At 46.0% G+C, this 14436-nt stretch overlaps 1 protein-coding gene across 1 annotated transcript in view; it reads right to left on the reverse strand.

Moving 5' to 3' along the window:
• LOC138246033 (peroxisomal acyl-coenzyme A oxidase 1-like) overlaps nt 1-14436 on the reverse strand; it is a 313836-nt gene that overhangs the window by 110548 nt on the left and 188852 nt on the right. The window contains exon 10 of the mRNA XM_069200202.1: nt 7402-7581. Within this exon, the coding sequence (XP_069056303.1) occupies nt 7402-7581 (180 nt within the window). The remainder of the gene's footprint in view (nt 1-7401; nt 7582-14436) is intronic.

The raw sequence follows: 14436 nt of genomic DNA on the forward strand, positions 1-14436 counted from the left end.
ACACGTGGAGGAGAGGGATGGATGTGTTCATGATGGAAGAAAAGGTAACAAACACGGGAGGCTGTTCGAGAAAGTATGGAAGGGTATGGGGTGCTTGGATGACGTACCATTCATTATCTCTGTAAGGAGGTATCGACTGTGATTCCACAGGAGTTTGCTGAGGACTGTAAACCATGGATGGATGGGGGGGAGGTAGGATTAAGACTCATATGCTGGAGAATTGAGACCCAATCAAGAACTGCTTAATGATATGTCAGAGTGTTGAGCGGGGTTTGGGAGGGAGGGAGAAAGACCCACACTAATGCAACCATCTACATAAAGAAACATTTTCACATCAAATAGCTTGCAAAAAGAGCCTGTAAAGGGTCATCCAAAATAGCACAAAAGGCAGAAAGAGGGATAAAAGACTCATTCGAAAATGTCCTGTTTTTTTGAAGGGGGGCAAGTCTTGAGTAACACTTTCTACAAGCAGACAACTTCAGGCAGAATGATCCATGGGAGGAGAGTCAGACCTAGAGAAACCTGGAATTAGCCAGACAGGCTAAAATTTTTGAATAATTAAATTAGGAGGCTGGAGGCATCAGACAATGCACATGCTCTTTCCTTCATTAAATCGCTGCCATAACCAAGGCCTCTTTGGTGTCCACAGTTGCCCAAGCAAATACAATCCTCTATTTACATCCATGCAACTGTCATTATAAGAAAGCACAATGCTTGCAAATTGCATTTGGAAGGCAAGTCATCACTCCACTCACGTACTTACCCAGAACCACGAGTACCTCCCTAGGTTAAGAAGGCATCAAAACAAACACACTCAGGTTGTGCTATGCTTGCAGCGGTAGCGAGAGTTCTTGTAGAGAAACTCATCTATCTGGGCAGTAATAAGGATGACATCTGAGATACTATAGAACTAGGCTGCGTAACTCAGTCAGTAAAAGGTGTGTGGATCACGCCCTCATAAAAATGAGGACTTTCACTGACTTCCAAATAAACGTAGAGCTGATTTTAAATAACCAAGTTTTGTTGCATAGTGCTACACGCATAAAGAGTTGCTTAGCTGGCTTTGACATTGGTAAATCGCAGAAAGTAAAGCTAGAACCATATCCTATCATCCCTTCCCCTACACGTGGTACTGTTTCCCACTTACAAGACAAACTAATGACACTCTGCTGGCACTTAAGAAAACGGTGAACCAATATCTCTTGATATACAAGTTTAATTGTATTTATATTGTGCAAATATTTCTGCTAAGACACAAAGTACTGAATATCAAAAGGGGTTTGCAGAGAATTCAAGCACAACAAGTGGAGAGGGAATGGAGGCCTCTTGATGGGTCATGTGCAGGTGTGGAGTGGGCTCTGGAAGGTTTCTCATCAATTACAGATTCTGAGGCATGCAGAGTGAGACTGTCAGAATCGATCCGGAGGACGAGTCCACAGGGGCTACTGGCTTCCATCGTGGTAGTTGGCCATTTGACACTGGTGTTCTAGGGTCCGTCCTACTATGGCTCTGATAACTGCGCCAAGTACGACCCTTTCTGCTCTTTATTAGGCTAGTAAAAGCAAGCAGTCACAGGCTTCTCAATGAGAATGTGTGTGAAAGGGAGGTGGGGTGGATACAGGCTCAGAACTCAACAATCAACCAACAAACACAATAATTTTAACATCCAGCCTAGTGCTTGGCTTTTGTAAAAAGAAAGTATGTTTTAATTACACAGCAGGGGACACTTCAATCTTGCACACAAGGTGATACCCTCTAATAACGATTCAGTGGATGCTACATCCGTTAGCCCCCTCTCCCACCCCAGAGTGCCCCTAGTCGGATGTGTTTCATAGCATACCTAAGTGTTATGTCCCCACCTCCTCAAAAGTCAAATGCAAATCAGTCACTGTTTCCTCAAGTTCTTACCCCGGTGGCATGGTGGGTAGGAAATCAATTTTTATTTTTTGTGCTTCTTTCAGTGCGAACTCAGGGGCTCAGTGCCATCGCAGGTGGAGGCAGCTGCAGAGGGAGTTGGGCATTGCTCAAGTCTTTTCCAAGCACAGCCACCATACACGGTGTGGTGTGGCTTGACAGGCCTGGAACAACTGCGTGTGAAATATTGGCAGCTGTAGCACGCTTCTGGTTGGACAGTCATCACAGCAGTTGTGACCCTGACCTGGGCCCACACATGTCAAGGTAGTTATAACTCAAACTGGGCTGGAACACACACAGTCAAGCAGCAGCCTGACTGTTTCAGTTCACAAAGCAAGGCAGATGCAGTCCCATCCTGGGGCAATACAAATTGCAAAATAGATGAAGCATACTTTGGGCCAATGTGCAGTTGTTTGTAGACTTCTGTGGTTCTTGGCTGGAACTACAGAGAGACCAGGAAACCCTCTGCAGCACAACTGCTAATGTTTTTTTTCTCCCTTAAACTGTCCACTTTCTTTGGGTGTACCTCAGGCTCAGACCTTCTCCTGGACAGTCTCTCAACCTGCAGGTCCGGGAAGAGCCCTTCCCTCTCTCAAATGGCAGGCAGACTTTCAGGCACCAACTAGGCCCCGAGTTCCTTCAGTAAAAAGCACAGACCTCATGTGATGTCCTTTCACCTCTGGGAGACTGGCTAAAACACAGACAACACCCCTGGCCATACAACAGTCCACTAAGTACTCTGAAAAGCACTCCTTCCCTTTCTGAAGAAAAAGGAAGTGGAACAAATAGGGGTGGTGGTGTTGGGTCTCACTATTAAACCCATTTTCAAGACAAGGGATTTGGATCCACCATCTCGGACCTTGGAACCAATCTGGGGAGGTTTGTCTAGTATCTTACTCAGGCTGCATTCCAGACACAGCCATTGTGTAAAGTGATGCTTCTTACAGCAGGTAGCAATTGGGCTGTCTCCTGCAACACCCAAAACATGGGTACAATGAAAAGTGAGGTTTCTGAACCTCACATCAGCCCCCCTAAAGTAGTAATCACAGACAGTCAAAATGCAGGCCTGACCTGGATTGTTTTTTACCTTGAAAAATAGACAATGTGTTCCACCGTTTGTAAACAGCCAGGTGCCAAATGGCAGTCTCAGGGATAACTAATCAACAGCCCCTTGCTAACAAAGTCTTCATTTAATCTTTTAGGGCAGCCTTTTCTCCATCATCCTCACTTCAGTGTTTGGATCCCAACACTCTGGCCATAGGAGTTCAGAGAATACCCTTCCATTATCTGAGGAAGCTGTCCTCATCTATCTTCTACTGTGTTACACTAAGAGCATACAAAGTGTATCTCACTTGTTTCAGTACTTAAACACTCATACAGCCCTATTACTAAAAGCACACTACAAACATATGACACACACATCTGACATACACATAGAATGTCAGTGCAAAGGTTTCACATAATAGCAGATCTTTACACAAGAGGAGCCAGTAGGCCACATCCAATTGATACATAAAAGAAAATGGTCAGGTAAACTATATGAGACCACAAAACACAGTGTGTTGGTACATTGTCTTAAATGCTAAACAGAAAACAGGGACAGTAATCCCTCTCTATCCTCTGTTCAATCTGAGGGTACAATGGGAACCCCCTCCAACTCACAGATTAGGTAATGGGTCTTGCATTGTCAGGAACATGCCTAGGTCTTTGAGCACATGCCGCATTAGTGTGACACCAGTCCAAAAATATATGCCAGGATATCAGATACACACACTGTGCTGGGGACATTTCCATCCCAGTAGAGAAGATCTCAGGCATTACATGGCAATCCACCTGTACACCTTATGTGACCTCCCTGATGACCCTCTGATCAGACTTAATCGCACTCATCAAATAAAAGCACTGAGCTATAGAAAGATATACACCAAATATTGTATTAAGAGTGCACTTATTTGAAGACGAAGATCTGATCACGCTGCAAGTTTGATCTAAGGATGTTGTGATCTACAAGGGACACAAACTGTAAGTATACTAAGGCCTTTCAGCTACCACATGTGCAAGTGTAGAGATTTCTGCCCACAAACTTTTTCAGGAAACAGCAAAGGCACCATCAATGGGGTCATCTTTTCTGCATCCTCTTACCATAGAAGGGATAACAGCAAACAGTTTCATCGAAGGCATCCTGAAACTTGAGGAAAATGAAAACAAGCAGGGGGCTGAAAAGGACCTTTTCTATTAGAAAGACATTTGGCCTATCTGGCAGATTATTAGCTGCAACATGGGTGCCAGAGGGATGGCCAGGGCTGCATGGCTGAAGGGACAAAAATACATTTTACAACACTTGAAGAACTTGGGGAATGGCGCAGAACAGCCACAAGAAAAGGATACTTCCCAAGAGCAGGTGGAAAGTGCAAAGATCCCCTGACTCCCTGGTGGTAACATAGTTGAAATGTTACATTTATTTCATGTTGAGAGCTGAATGTTTGTTGCAGCCTGGGGGAATCAGCCAAGTAAAACTCATAGGCAGCTACCATTGGACACTACCACAATACAAACTTCATGTAAATGGTTATGTATAATAAGGAGAGGATTACCATTTCCAGTACTCAAAGTAGATAGTTATGTTAGACTATCCGGACCTAAGGGTTGGGCCCTGTTTTCCCTGGTTTAGTTAAGATGGAGGAAGGAGAAAATAGACTTTTAACAGGAACCTGGAAATGAATAAGGAAACAGAGCTTTCATGGGGAGGTAGACAGGAGCTTTGGCTAACAAGATGGTATTCAAACCTATTTCCTTCAACATAAAAGGGCTACATTCCTCAAACAAAAGATAAGAGCACTTGAGTTATACTAGGAAGCATGACTAAAATGCTGTCTTCTTGCAAGAGCTCCATCTCCTGCAGAAGAACCAGTTCCGTATACACCACAAACTACTCCAATAAATACTGGGCTTCTGGTGAAACAAAGAATAGCGATCCTTTGTAAGAGGCACATAGAAGGAGAGGGAGCCAGGGTCAAAAGAGATAAGGTGGGCTTCTATATTAGAAGTTAACTCGCACTCTGCCATAGACCCCATATCCTCCTGAATGTCTACACCCCTAACATATCACTGGAGTCCTTATTGACAGGACTTGTATAGTGAATGCTGGTACAGATGGAGGGTCATTTGGTAGTAGGGTGAGACTCTTGCCCATTCTGTCAGCCATCAGCTCAGGAAGGGAGGCTCTCCTGGTGTGTTTGTCTTGGTGCCCATAGTCCAATAGGCTTGGCTCTGGGGCTGTTCTCAGTCTGCTCCTTCAACACAAACTACAGGTAATTTCCAGGCACAGCTGAGGTACATTCTGGGACACTCTTCTTCCTCAATTCCTCAATGCTAGTGCCTGCAGCGTCCCTGTAATTCCTCACATTATTATGATTATTATTTGCGAGATTTATAACGTGCATGGCTACCAATCAAGGTTTCCCTGCGTTCATCTTCCTATTAGACCCAACAGTCACCAACAAACGGAACTAATGCAGATGGAGAGGTGGAAACTGGCACTTTTTAAGTGCTTTACGAAAGGCTGTAAATGATTTGCAAGTTCTCAGAGAATGGGGTAAAGTATTCCATAATTTTAGCAACAAAAATGCAAATGCCTGACCCCCTTGATGGACTCTCTTGATTCTGAAGACCTTTGATAGGTCCTGGAAACTGGAATGAAGCGAAGGACTAAGAGTATTCCAGGAAACCAATGAGCACAAATACAAGGGACTCGAGCTGAAAAAGCATTTGTGTATAAAGAAAAGAGCTTTAAATTGTACCCGATGTTCAACAGACAACCAGTGAAGAGTGTGAAGCGTAGTGCATGAGGGAGCAAATCTGGGAGGATGAAGAAGAAGTTTTGCTGCCACAATCTGAACGATCTGAAGCCATTTTAGTGGAAATTTTGAAACACTCAAGTAAAGGGCATTGCCATAGTCCATTCTGGAGATTACCAGGGCTTGGACTACAATTCTTTGAGCAGGTGCTAGGAGGTACATCAGGATTTTCTTTAGCCATTTAAGAATGCCAAAACAGGTACCAGAAACGTTTTTTTTTTGATAGTCCATATTCAATTTGTTGTCAAAGCAAACCCCAAGCTTTTAACCAAATGCACAGGTGAAGGGTGCACTGCCCACAATATCTGGCCACAGATGAGAACCCATAATGTTGGGCTGGTTGCCCACCAGTGGAAACTCTGCCTTGTCTCCATTTAATTTTAAAGAATTTGTATTTATCCATGGTTAATATCTTGCATCAATTCCTGTTGTCCTTATAGTCAAGTACTGGAATTTTGACTGGATTAGGTCCATTTGGTCTTATTGAGTGCCCTTTGTTTTACCATGCAAGGTAAGGTGGAAGGTCTTCACTTCCTCAAGGATGCCACGTCCTGTCAAATTACTATAAAAGAGGACTTTAAGAGAGGCCAGAAGTTTTCCAAGTTTTCTTCAGTGTTTATTGCTTGTCGTGGTTCCTGTTTTGGTTCCTTTACTTTCCATGCTCTCCAGCTTCTCTGCCCTCATCCAAGTTGTTTGGATTGCAATTTGGAAGGTTTTTCTGCTTGTCAGTTTTTCCATTCCAAGCCTTTGATCTGCTTTTGCAGGCAATCTTCTTACGCCCAAAGTCTGCAATTGCTTCCAGGAGCAGCTTGGCTCTACCACTAGTCCAAGAAGATCATCAAGTTGTTACCTAGAACACCTGCCATTCACAGTCGCAGGATCTGCCCGGACAAAGTTGGCCTGTACAATTTGCAGTTTCCAGGCTGGGGTAACTAGATTGTCCATGAGAGCACTTCTTGAGGGGCAACAGATGTTTGTTGTGCTAATACCAGAGTGGCATGTCCAAAGTCTAGTATGGTAATGACCAAAGTATTGACGGCAGGTTTCAGTTGCTAAGGGGCAAAGGCACTTTATGAATTTTTTTAAATGTCAGAAAGTTCCTGCAAACTACCCATTTTTCTATTGCAGCTATGTACATTCCTTCAATAATAGTTTTGTAAATTATATATATACACACACACACACAATTGTTTATATTTTGTATTCTGTTAATCAAAAATATTGTGAATAAAATGAGGAAATAAGAACGGGTAGCAAGAGATTTATTGATGTTTACTTAGTTGCTGCAATTGATTGTTGTGTTTTTCTCTCTTGATACAATTTGGCTCTACTTTCAGACACTCAATGTTTACAATAAATACAGAACTATGACACCCAAGCCTCACAATCTGTAAATTTGATCAAAGCAAGATCCCAACTTTAGTAGGTACGAATATAACTCTGCTCTGGTTTACAGTATGTGATGCACTTGTGAACAACAAGTTAAAAATATTACCCTGAGCACACCAGCCTCAAACATTGGCTCTTTGAGGGATACAATGACAAAGATTTTGTGCTAGGCCTATGGATGTTCTTGCACAAGAGGACAAAAGTAAGACAAAGATTGAGATTCACTTAAATAATACATTACCAAGCTGCCCGCAGTTTGTAGGCCTCCACCAGACCGGCCAGGTCATTAATGTCCACCACCACAGGTCTAGCAGCCACTGGGTGTGGCTGGATACACTGCAACGACAAATCATTGAGATAGGAGACCATGCCGCCCACTGGCTTCCCAGTTTTCACCTGCATGTAACTCTTCACCAGAAACCTGCAAAGGATAAGAAACAACATTTCTGTGCTGTTTTTGTCAAGAGTGGACAGCATATTCCAAGACCTCGCCCAATCAACTCAGGCTGTGACCGGAGTGAAAGAGTAAGGGAATACCCTTTATGCAATGACAGCAAGTCAGTGGCAGTTGAGGAGATGTAGACGTCTGTGATGAAGAGAGGACAATGGGCTAGGTTATGAAATTATATCACAACCAGGAGCAATTTCCTGACTAACTGTGATGTATGCACAGTAGGGCAGGGATTAAAATGAAACACATGCCTTATAATTAAAGCTTTATTTGTGGAAATGGGAGACTCTAAGGATCTATTTTGCCAGTCCTATAATACAAGCTTCATGTGGGCCACTTCAACATTTGCTGAATGGAATTTTGAGAAGAACAGCCTCTGCTGTTTTGCCCCATTGGAGGGGTGACAACGCATTGAAGGATTTTTCCAATTACACAGTGTAAGGAAATGCCTCCTTGGCATGGTTGCCCCCTGACTTTTTGCCTTTGCTGATGCTATGTTTACAATTGAAAGTGTGCTGAGGCCTGCTAACCAGGCCCCAGCACCAGTGTTCTTTCCCTAACCTGAACTTTTGTATCCACAATTGGCAGACCCTGGCATCCAGATAAGTCCCTTGTAACTGGTACTTCTAGTACCAAGGGCCCTGATGCCAAGGAAGGTCTCTAAGGGCTGCAGCATGCCTTATGCCACCCTGGAGACCTCTCACTCAGCACAGACACACTGCTTGCCAGCTTGTGTGTGCTAGTGAGGACAAAACGAGTAAGTCGACATGGCACTCCCCTCAGGGTGCCATGCCAGCCTCTCACTGCCTATGCAGTATAGGTAAGACACCCCTCTAGCAGGCCTTACAGCCCTAAGGCAGGGTGCACTATACCATAGGTGAGGGTACCAGTGCATGAGCATGGTACCCCTACAGTGTCTAAATAAAACCTTAGACATTGTAAGTGCAGGGTAGCCATAAGAGTATATGGTCTGGGAGTCTGTCAAACACGAACTCCACAGCACCATAATGGCTACACTGAAAACTGGGAAGTTTGGTATCAAACTTCTCAGCACAATAAATGCACACTGATGCCAGTGTGCATTTTACTGTAAAATACACCACAGAGGGCACCTTAGAGGTGCCCCCTGAAACTTAACCGACTATCTGTGTAGGCTGACTAGTTTTAGCAGCCTGCCACAAACCGAGACATGTTGCTGGCCCCATGGGGAGAGTGCCTTTGTCACTCTGAGGCCAGTAACAAAGCCTGCACTGGGTGGAGATGCTAACACCTCTCCCAGGCAGGAATTGTCACACCTGGCGGTGAGCCTCAAAGGCTCACCTCCTTTGTGCCAACCCAGCAGGACACTCCAGCTAGTGGAGTTGCCCGCCCCCTCCGGCCAGGCCCCACTTTTGGCGGCAAGGCCGGAGAAAATAATGAGAATAACAAGGAGGAGTCACTGGCCAGTCAGGACAGCCCCTAAGGTGTCCTGAGCTGAGGTGACTCTAACTTTTAGAAATCCTCCATCTTGCAGATGGAGGATTCCCCCAATAGGGTTAGGATTGTGACCCCCTCCCCTTGGGAGGAGGCACAAAGAGGGTGTACCCACCCTCAGGGCTAGTAGCCATTGGCTACTAACCCCCCAGACCTAAACACGCCCTTAAATTTAGTATTTAAGGGCTACCCTGAACCCTAGAAAATTAGATTCCTGCAACTACAAGAAGAAGGACTGCCTAGCTGAAAACCCCTGCAGAGGAAGACCAGAAGACGACAACTGCCTTGGCTCCAGAAACTCACCGGCCTGTCTCCTGCCTTCCAAAGATCCTGCTCCAGCGACGCCTTCCAAAGGGACCAGCGACCTCGACATCCTCTGAGGACTGCCCCTGCTTCGAAAAGACAAGAAACTCCCGAGGACAGCGGACCTGCTCCAAGAAAAGCTGCAACTTTGTTTCCAGCGGCTTTAAAGAACCCTGCAAGCTCCCCGCAAAAGGCGTGAGACTTGCAACACTGCACCCGGCGACCCCGACTCGGCTGGTGGCGATCCAACACCTCAGGAGGGACCCCAGGACTACTCTAAGACTGTGAGTACAAAAACCTGTCCCCCCTGAGCCCCCACAGCGCCGCCTGCAGAGGGAATCCCGAGGCTTCCCCTGACCGCGACTCTTTGAACCTAAAGTCCCGACACCTGGGAGAGACCCTGCACCCGCAGCCCCCAGGACCTGAAGGACCGGACTTTCACTGGAGGAGTGACCCCCAGGAGTCCCTCTCCCTTGCCCAAGTGGAGGTTTCCCCGAGGAACCCCCCCCTTGCCTGCCTGCAGCGCTGAAGAGATCCCTAGATCTCCCATTGACTTCCATTACAAACCCGACGCTTGTTTCGACACTGCACCCGGCCGCCCCCGCGCTGCTGAGGGTGAAATTTCTGTGTGGACTTGTGTCCCCCCCGGTGCCCTACAAAACCCCCCTGGTCTGCCCTCCGAAGACGCGGGTACTTACCTGCAAGCAGACCGGAACCGGGGCACCCCCTTCTCTCCATTCTAGCCTATGTGTTTTGGGCACCACTTGGAACTCTGCACCTGACCGGCCCTGAGCTGCTGGTGTGGTGACTTTGGGGTTGCTCTGAACCCCCAACGGTGGGCTACCTTGGACCAAGAACTGAACCCTGTAAGTGCCCTACTTACCTGGTAAAACTAACAAAAACTTACCTCCCCCAGGAACTGTGAAAATTGCACTAAGTGTCCACTTTTAAAAACAGCTATTTGTCAATAACTTGAAAAGTATACATGCAATTTTGATGATTTGAAGTTCCTAAAGTACTTACCTGCAATACCTTTCGAATGAGCTATTACATGTAGAATTGGAACCTGTGGTTCTTAAAATAAACTAAGAAAAGATATTTTTCTATATAAAAACCTATTGGCTGGATTTGTCTCTGAGTGTGTGTACCTCATCTATTGTCTATGTGTATGTACAACAAATGCTTAGCACTACTCCTTGGATAAGCCTACTGCTCGACCACACTACCACAAAATAGAGCATTAGTATTATCTATTTTTACCACTATTTTACCTCTAAGGGGAACCCTTGGACTCTGTGCATGCTATTCCTTACTTTGAAATAGCACATACAGAGCCAACTTCCTACATTGGTGGATCAGCGGTGGGGTACAAGACTTTGCATTTGCTGGACTACTCAGCCAATACCTGATCACACGACAAATTCCAAAATTGTCATTAGAAATTGATTTTTGCAATTTGAAAAGTTTTCTAAATTCTTAAAAGACCTGCTAGGGCCTTGTGTTAGATCCTGTTTAGCATTTCTTTTAGAGTTTAAAAGTTTGTTAAAAGTTTGAATTAGATTCTAGAATCAGTTTTAGTCTCTTAAAAAGTATTCCAACTTTTAGAAGCATAATGTCTAGCACAGATGTGAATGTGGTGGAACTCGACACCACACCTTACCTCCATCTACAGATGAGAGAGCTAAGGTCACTCTGTAAACTAAAGAAAATAACAATGGGCCCCAAACCTACCAAAATACAGCTCCAGGAGCTTTTGGCAGAGTTTGAAAAGGCCAACCCCTCTGAGGGTGGCAACTCAGAGGAAGAGGATAGTGACTTGGAGGACAATTCCCCCCTACCAGTCCTATCTAGGGAGAACAGGGTCCCTCAAACCCTGACTCCTAAAATAATAGTCAGAGATGCTGGTTCCCTCACAGGAGAGACCAACACCTCTGAAATCACTGAGGATAGCCCCAGTGAAGAGGACATCCAGTTAGCCAGGATGGCCAAAAGATTGGCTTTGGAAAGACAGATCCTAGCCATAGAGAGGGAAAGACAAGAGATGGGCCTAGGACCCATCAATGGTGGCAGCAACATAAATAGGGTCAGAGATTCTCCTGACATGTTGAAAATCCCCAAAGGGATTGTAACTAAATATGAAGATGGTGATGACATCACCAAATGGTTCACAGCTTTTGAGAGGGCTTGTGTAACCAGAAAAGTAAACAGATCTCACTGGGGTGCTCTCCTTTGGGAAATGTTCACAGGAAAGTGTAGGGATAGACTCCTCACACTCTCTGGACAAGATGCAGAATCTTATGACCTCATGAAGGGTACCCTGATTGAGGGCTTTGGATTCTCCACTGAGGAGTATAGGATTAGATTCAGGGGGGCTCAAAAATCCTCGAGCCAGACCTGGGTTGACTTTGTAGACTACTCAGTGAAAACACTAGATGGTTGGATTCAAGGCAGTGGTGTAAGTAATTATGATGGGCTGTACAATTTATTTGTGAAAGAACACCTGTTAAGTAATTGTTTCAATGATAAACTGCATCAGCATCTGGTAGACCTAGGACCAATTTCTCCCCAAGAATTGGGAAAGAAGGCGGACCATTGGGTCAAGACAAGGGTGTCCAAGACTTCAACAGGGGGTGACCAAAAGAAAGGGGTCACAAAGACTCCCCAGCAGAAGGGTGATGAGACAACCAAAACTAAAAATAGTAAAGAGTCTTCTACAGGCCCCCAAAAACCTGCACAGGAGGGTGGGCCCAGAGCCTCTTCACAAAACAATGGGTACAAGGGTAAAAACTTTGATCCCAAAAAGGCCTGGTGTCATAGCTGTAAACAGCATGGACACCAAACTGGAGACAAGGCCTGTCCCAAGAAAGGTTCCACTCCAAACTCCCATCCAGGTAACACTGGTATGGCTAGTCTCCAAGTGGGATCAACAGTGTGCCCAGAGCAAATCAGGGTCCACACTGAAGCTACTCTAGTTTCTGAGGGTGGGGTGGATTTAGCCACACTAGCTGTCTGGCCGCCTAACATGCAAAAATACAGACAGCAACTCTTAATTAATGGGACTAGAATAGAGGGCCTGAGGGATACAGGTGCCAGTGTCACCATGGTGACAGAGAAACTGGTTTCCCCTGGCCAATACCTGACTGGAAAAACTTACACAGTCACCAACGCTGACAATCAGAGAAAAGTACATCCCATGGCAATGGTTACTTTAGAATGGGGAGGGGTCAATGGCCTGAAACAGGTGGTGGTCTCCTCAAATATCCCAGTGGACTGTCTGCTTGGAAATGACCTGGAGTCCTCAGCATGGGCTGAGGTAGAACTAAAAACCCATGCAGCAATGCTGGGTATCCCTGAACTGGTGTGTGTGAAAACAAGAGCACAATGCAAGGCACAGGGTGAACAAGTAGAGCTGGAGTCTGGAAGAATGGCCCAGCCTACCAAGAGGAAAGGAAAGTCAGTTGGGAAACCAACTGCAACACAGCAAAAGAAAGGGAACCTCTCTTCTCAGGAAGATGTTCTGCCCTCTGAGGGAACTGAGCCTTTGGAGCTTGAACCTTACCAGGTTGAGCTCTTAGGCCCAGGGGGACCCTCAAGGGAAGAGCTGTGTAAGGGACAAGAAACCTGTCCCTCTCTTGAAGGCCTTAGGCAGCAAGCTGCTGAAGAATCCAAAGGCAAGAAAAATGGAACACATAGGGTCTATTGGGAAGATGGGCTCCTGTACACTGAGGCCAGAGACCCCAAACCTGGTGCCACTAGGAGAGTGGTAGTGCCTCAGCTGTTCAGAGAGTTCATCCTAACATTGGCCCATGACATTCCCCTTGCTGGACATTTGGGACAAACCAAGACGTGGGAGAGGTTAGTCAACCACTTCTACTGGCCCAATATGTCCAACATGGTTAAGGAGTTTTGCCTCTCCTGCCCCACCTGTCAAGCCAGTGGTAAGACAGGTGGGCATCCAAAGGCCCCCCTCATTCCACTTCCAGTGGTGGGGGTGCCCTTTGAAAGAGTGGGTGTGGACATAGTTGGTCCACTGGAACCTCCCACAGCCTCAGGAAATATGTATATCCTGGTAGTAGTGGATCATGCTACCAGGTATCCTGAAGCTATTCCCCTTAGGTCGACTACTGCCCCTGCAGTAGCCAAGGCCCTCATTGGTATCTTTACCAGAGTGGGTTTCCCTAAGGAGGTGGTGTCTGACAGAGGTACCAACTTCATGTCAGCATACCTAAAGCACATGTGGAATGAGTGTGGAGTGACTTATAAATTCACTACACCATACCATCCACAAACTAATGGCTTGGTTGAGAGATTCAACAAGACATTAAAAGGCATGATCATGGGGCTCCCAGAAAAACTCAAAAGGAGATGGGATGTCCTCCTGCCATGTCTGCTTTTCGCTTACAGGGAGGTACCACAGAAGGGAGTAGGGTTCTCACCCTTTGAACTTCTGTTTGGTCATCCTGTAAGGGGACCACTTGCCCTTGTTAAAGAAGGCTGGGAGAGACCTCTCCATGAGCCTAAACAGGACATAGTGGACTATGTACTTGGCCTTCGCTCTAGAATGGCAGAGTACATGGAAAAGGCAACCAAAAACCTTGAGGCCAGCCAACAGCTCCAGAAGTTTTGGTATGACCAAAAGGCTGCACTGGTTGAGTTCCAACCAGGGCAGAAAGTCTGGGTTCTGGAGCCTGTGGCTCCCAGGGCACTCCAGGACAAATGGAGTGGCCCTTACCCAGTACTAGAGAGGAAGAGTCAGGTCACCTACTTGGTGGACCTGGGCACAAGCAGGAGCCCCAAGAGGGTGATCCATGTAAACCGCCTTAAGCTCTTCCACGACAGGGCTGATGTCAATCTGTTGATGGTAACAGATGAGGATCAGGAGGCAGAGAGTGAACCTCTCCCTGATCTTCTGTCATCAGACCCAAAAGATGGTACAGTAGATGGAGTGATCTACTCAGACACCCTCTCTGGCCAACAGCAAGCTGATTGTAGGAGAGTCCTACAACAGTTTCCTGAACTCTTCTCCTTAACCCCTGGTCAGACACACCT

Source organism: Pleurodeles waltl, chromosome 7 (assembly GCF_031143425.1).
Source record: "Pleurodeles waltl isolate 20211129_DDA chromosome 7, aPleWal1.hap1.20221129, whole genome shotgun sequence".
In the NCBI taxonomy this organism is placed as follows: domain Eukaryota; kingdom Metazoa; phylum Chordata; class Amphibia; order Caudata; family Salamandridae; genus Pleurodeles; species Pleurodeles waltl.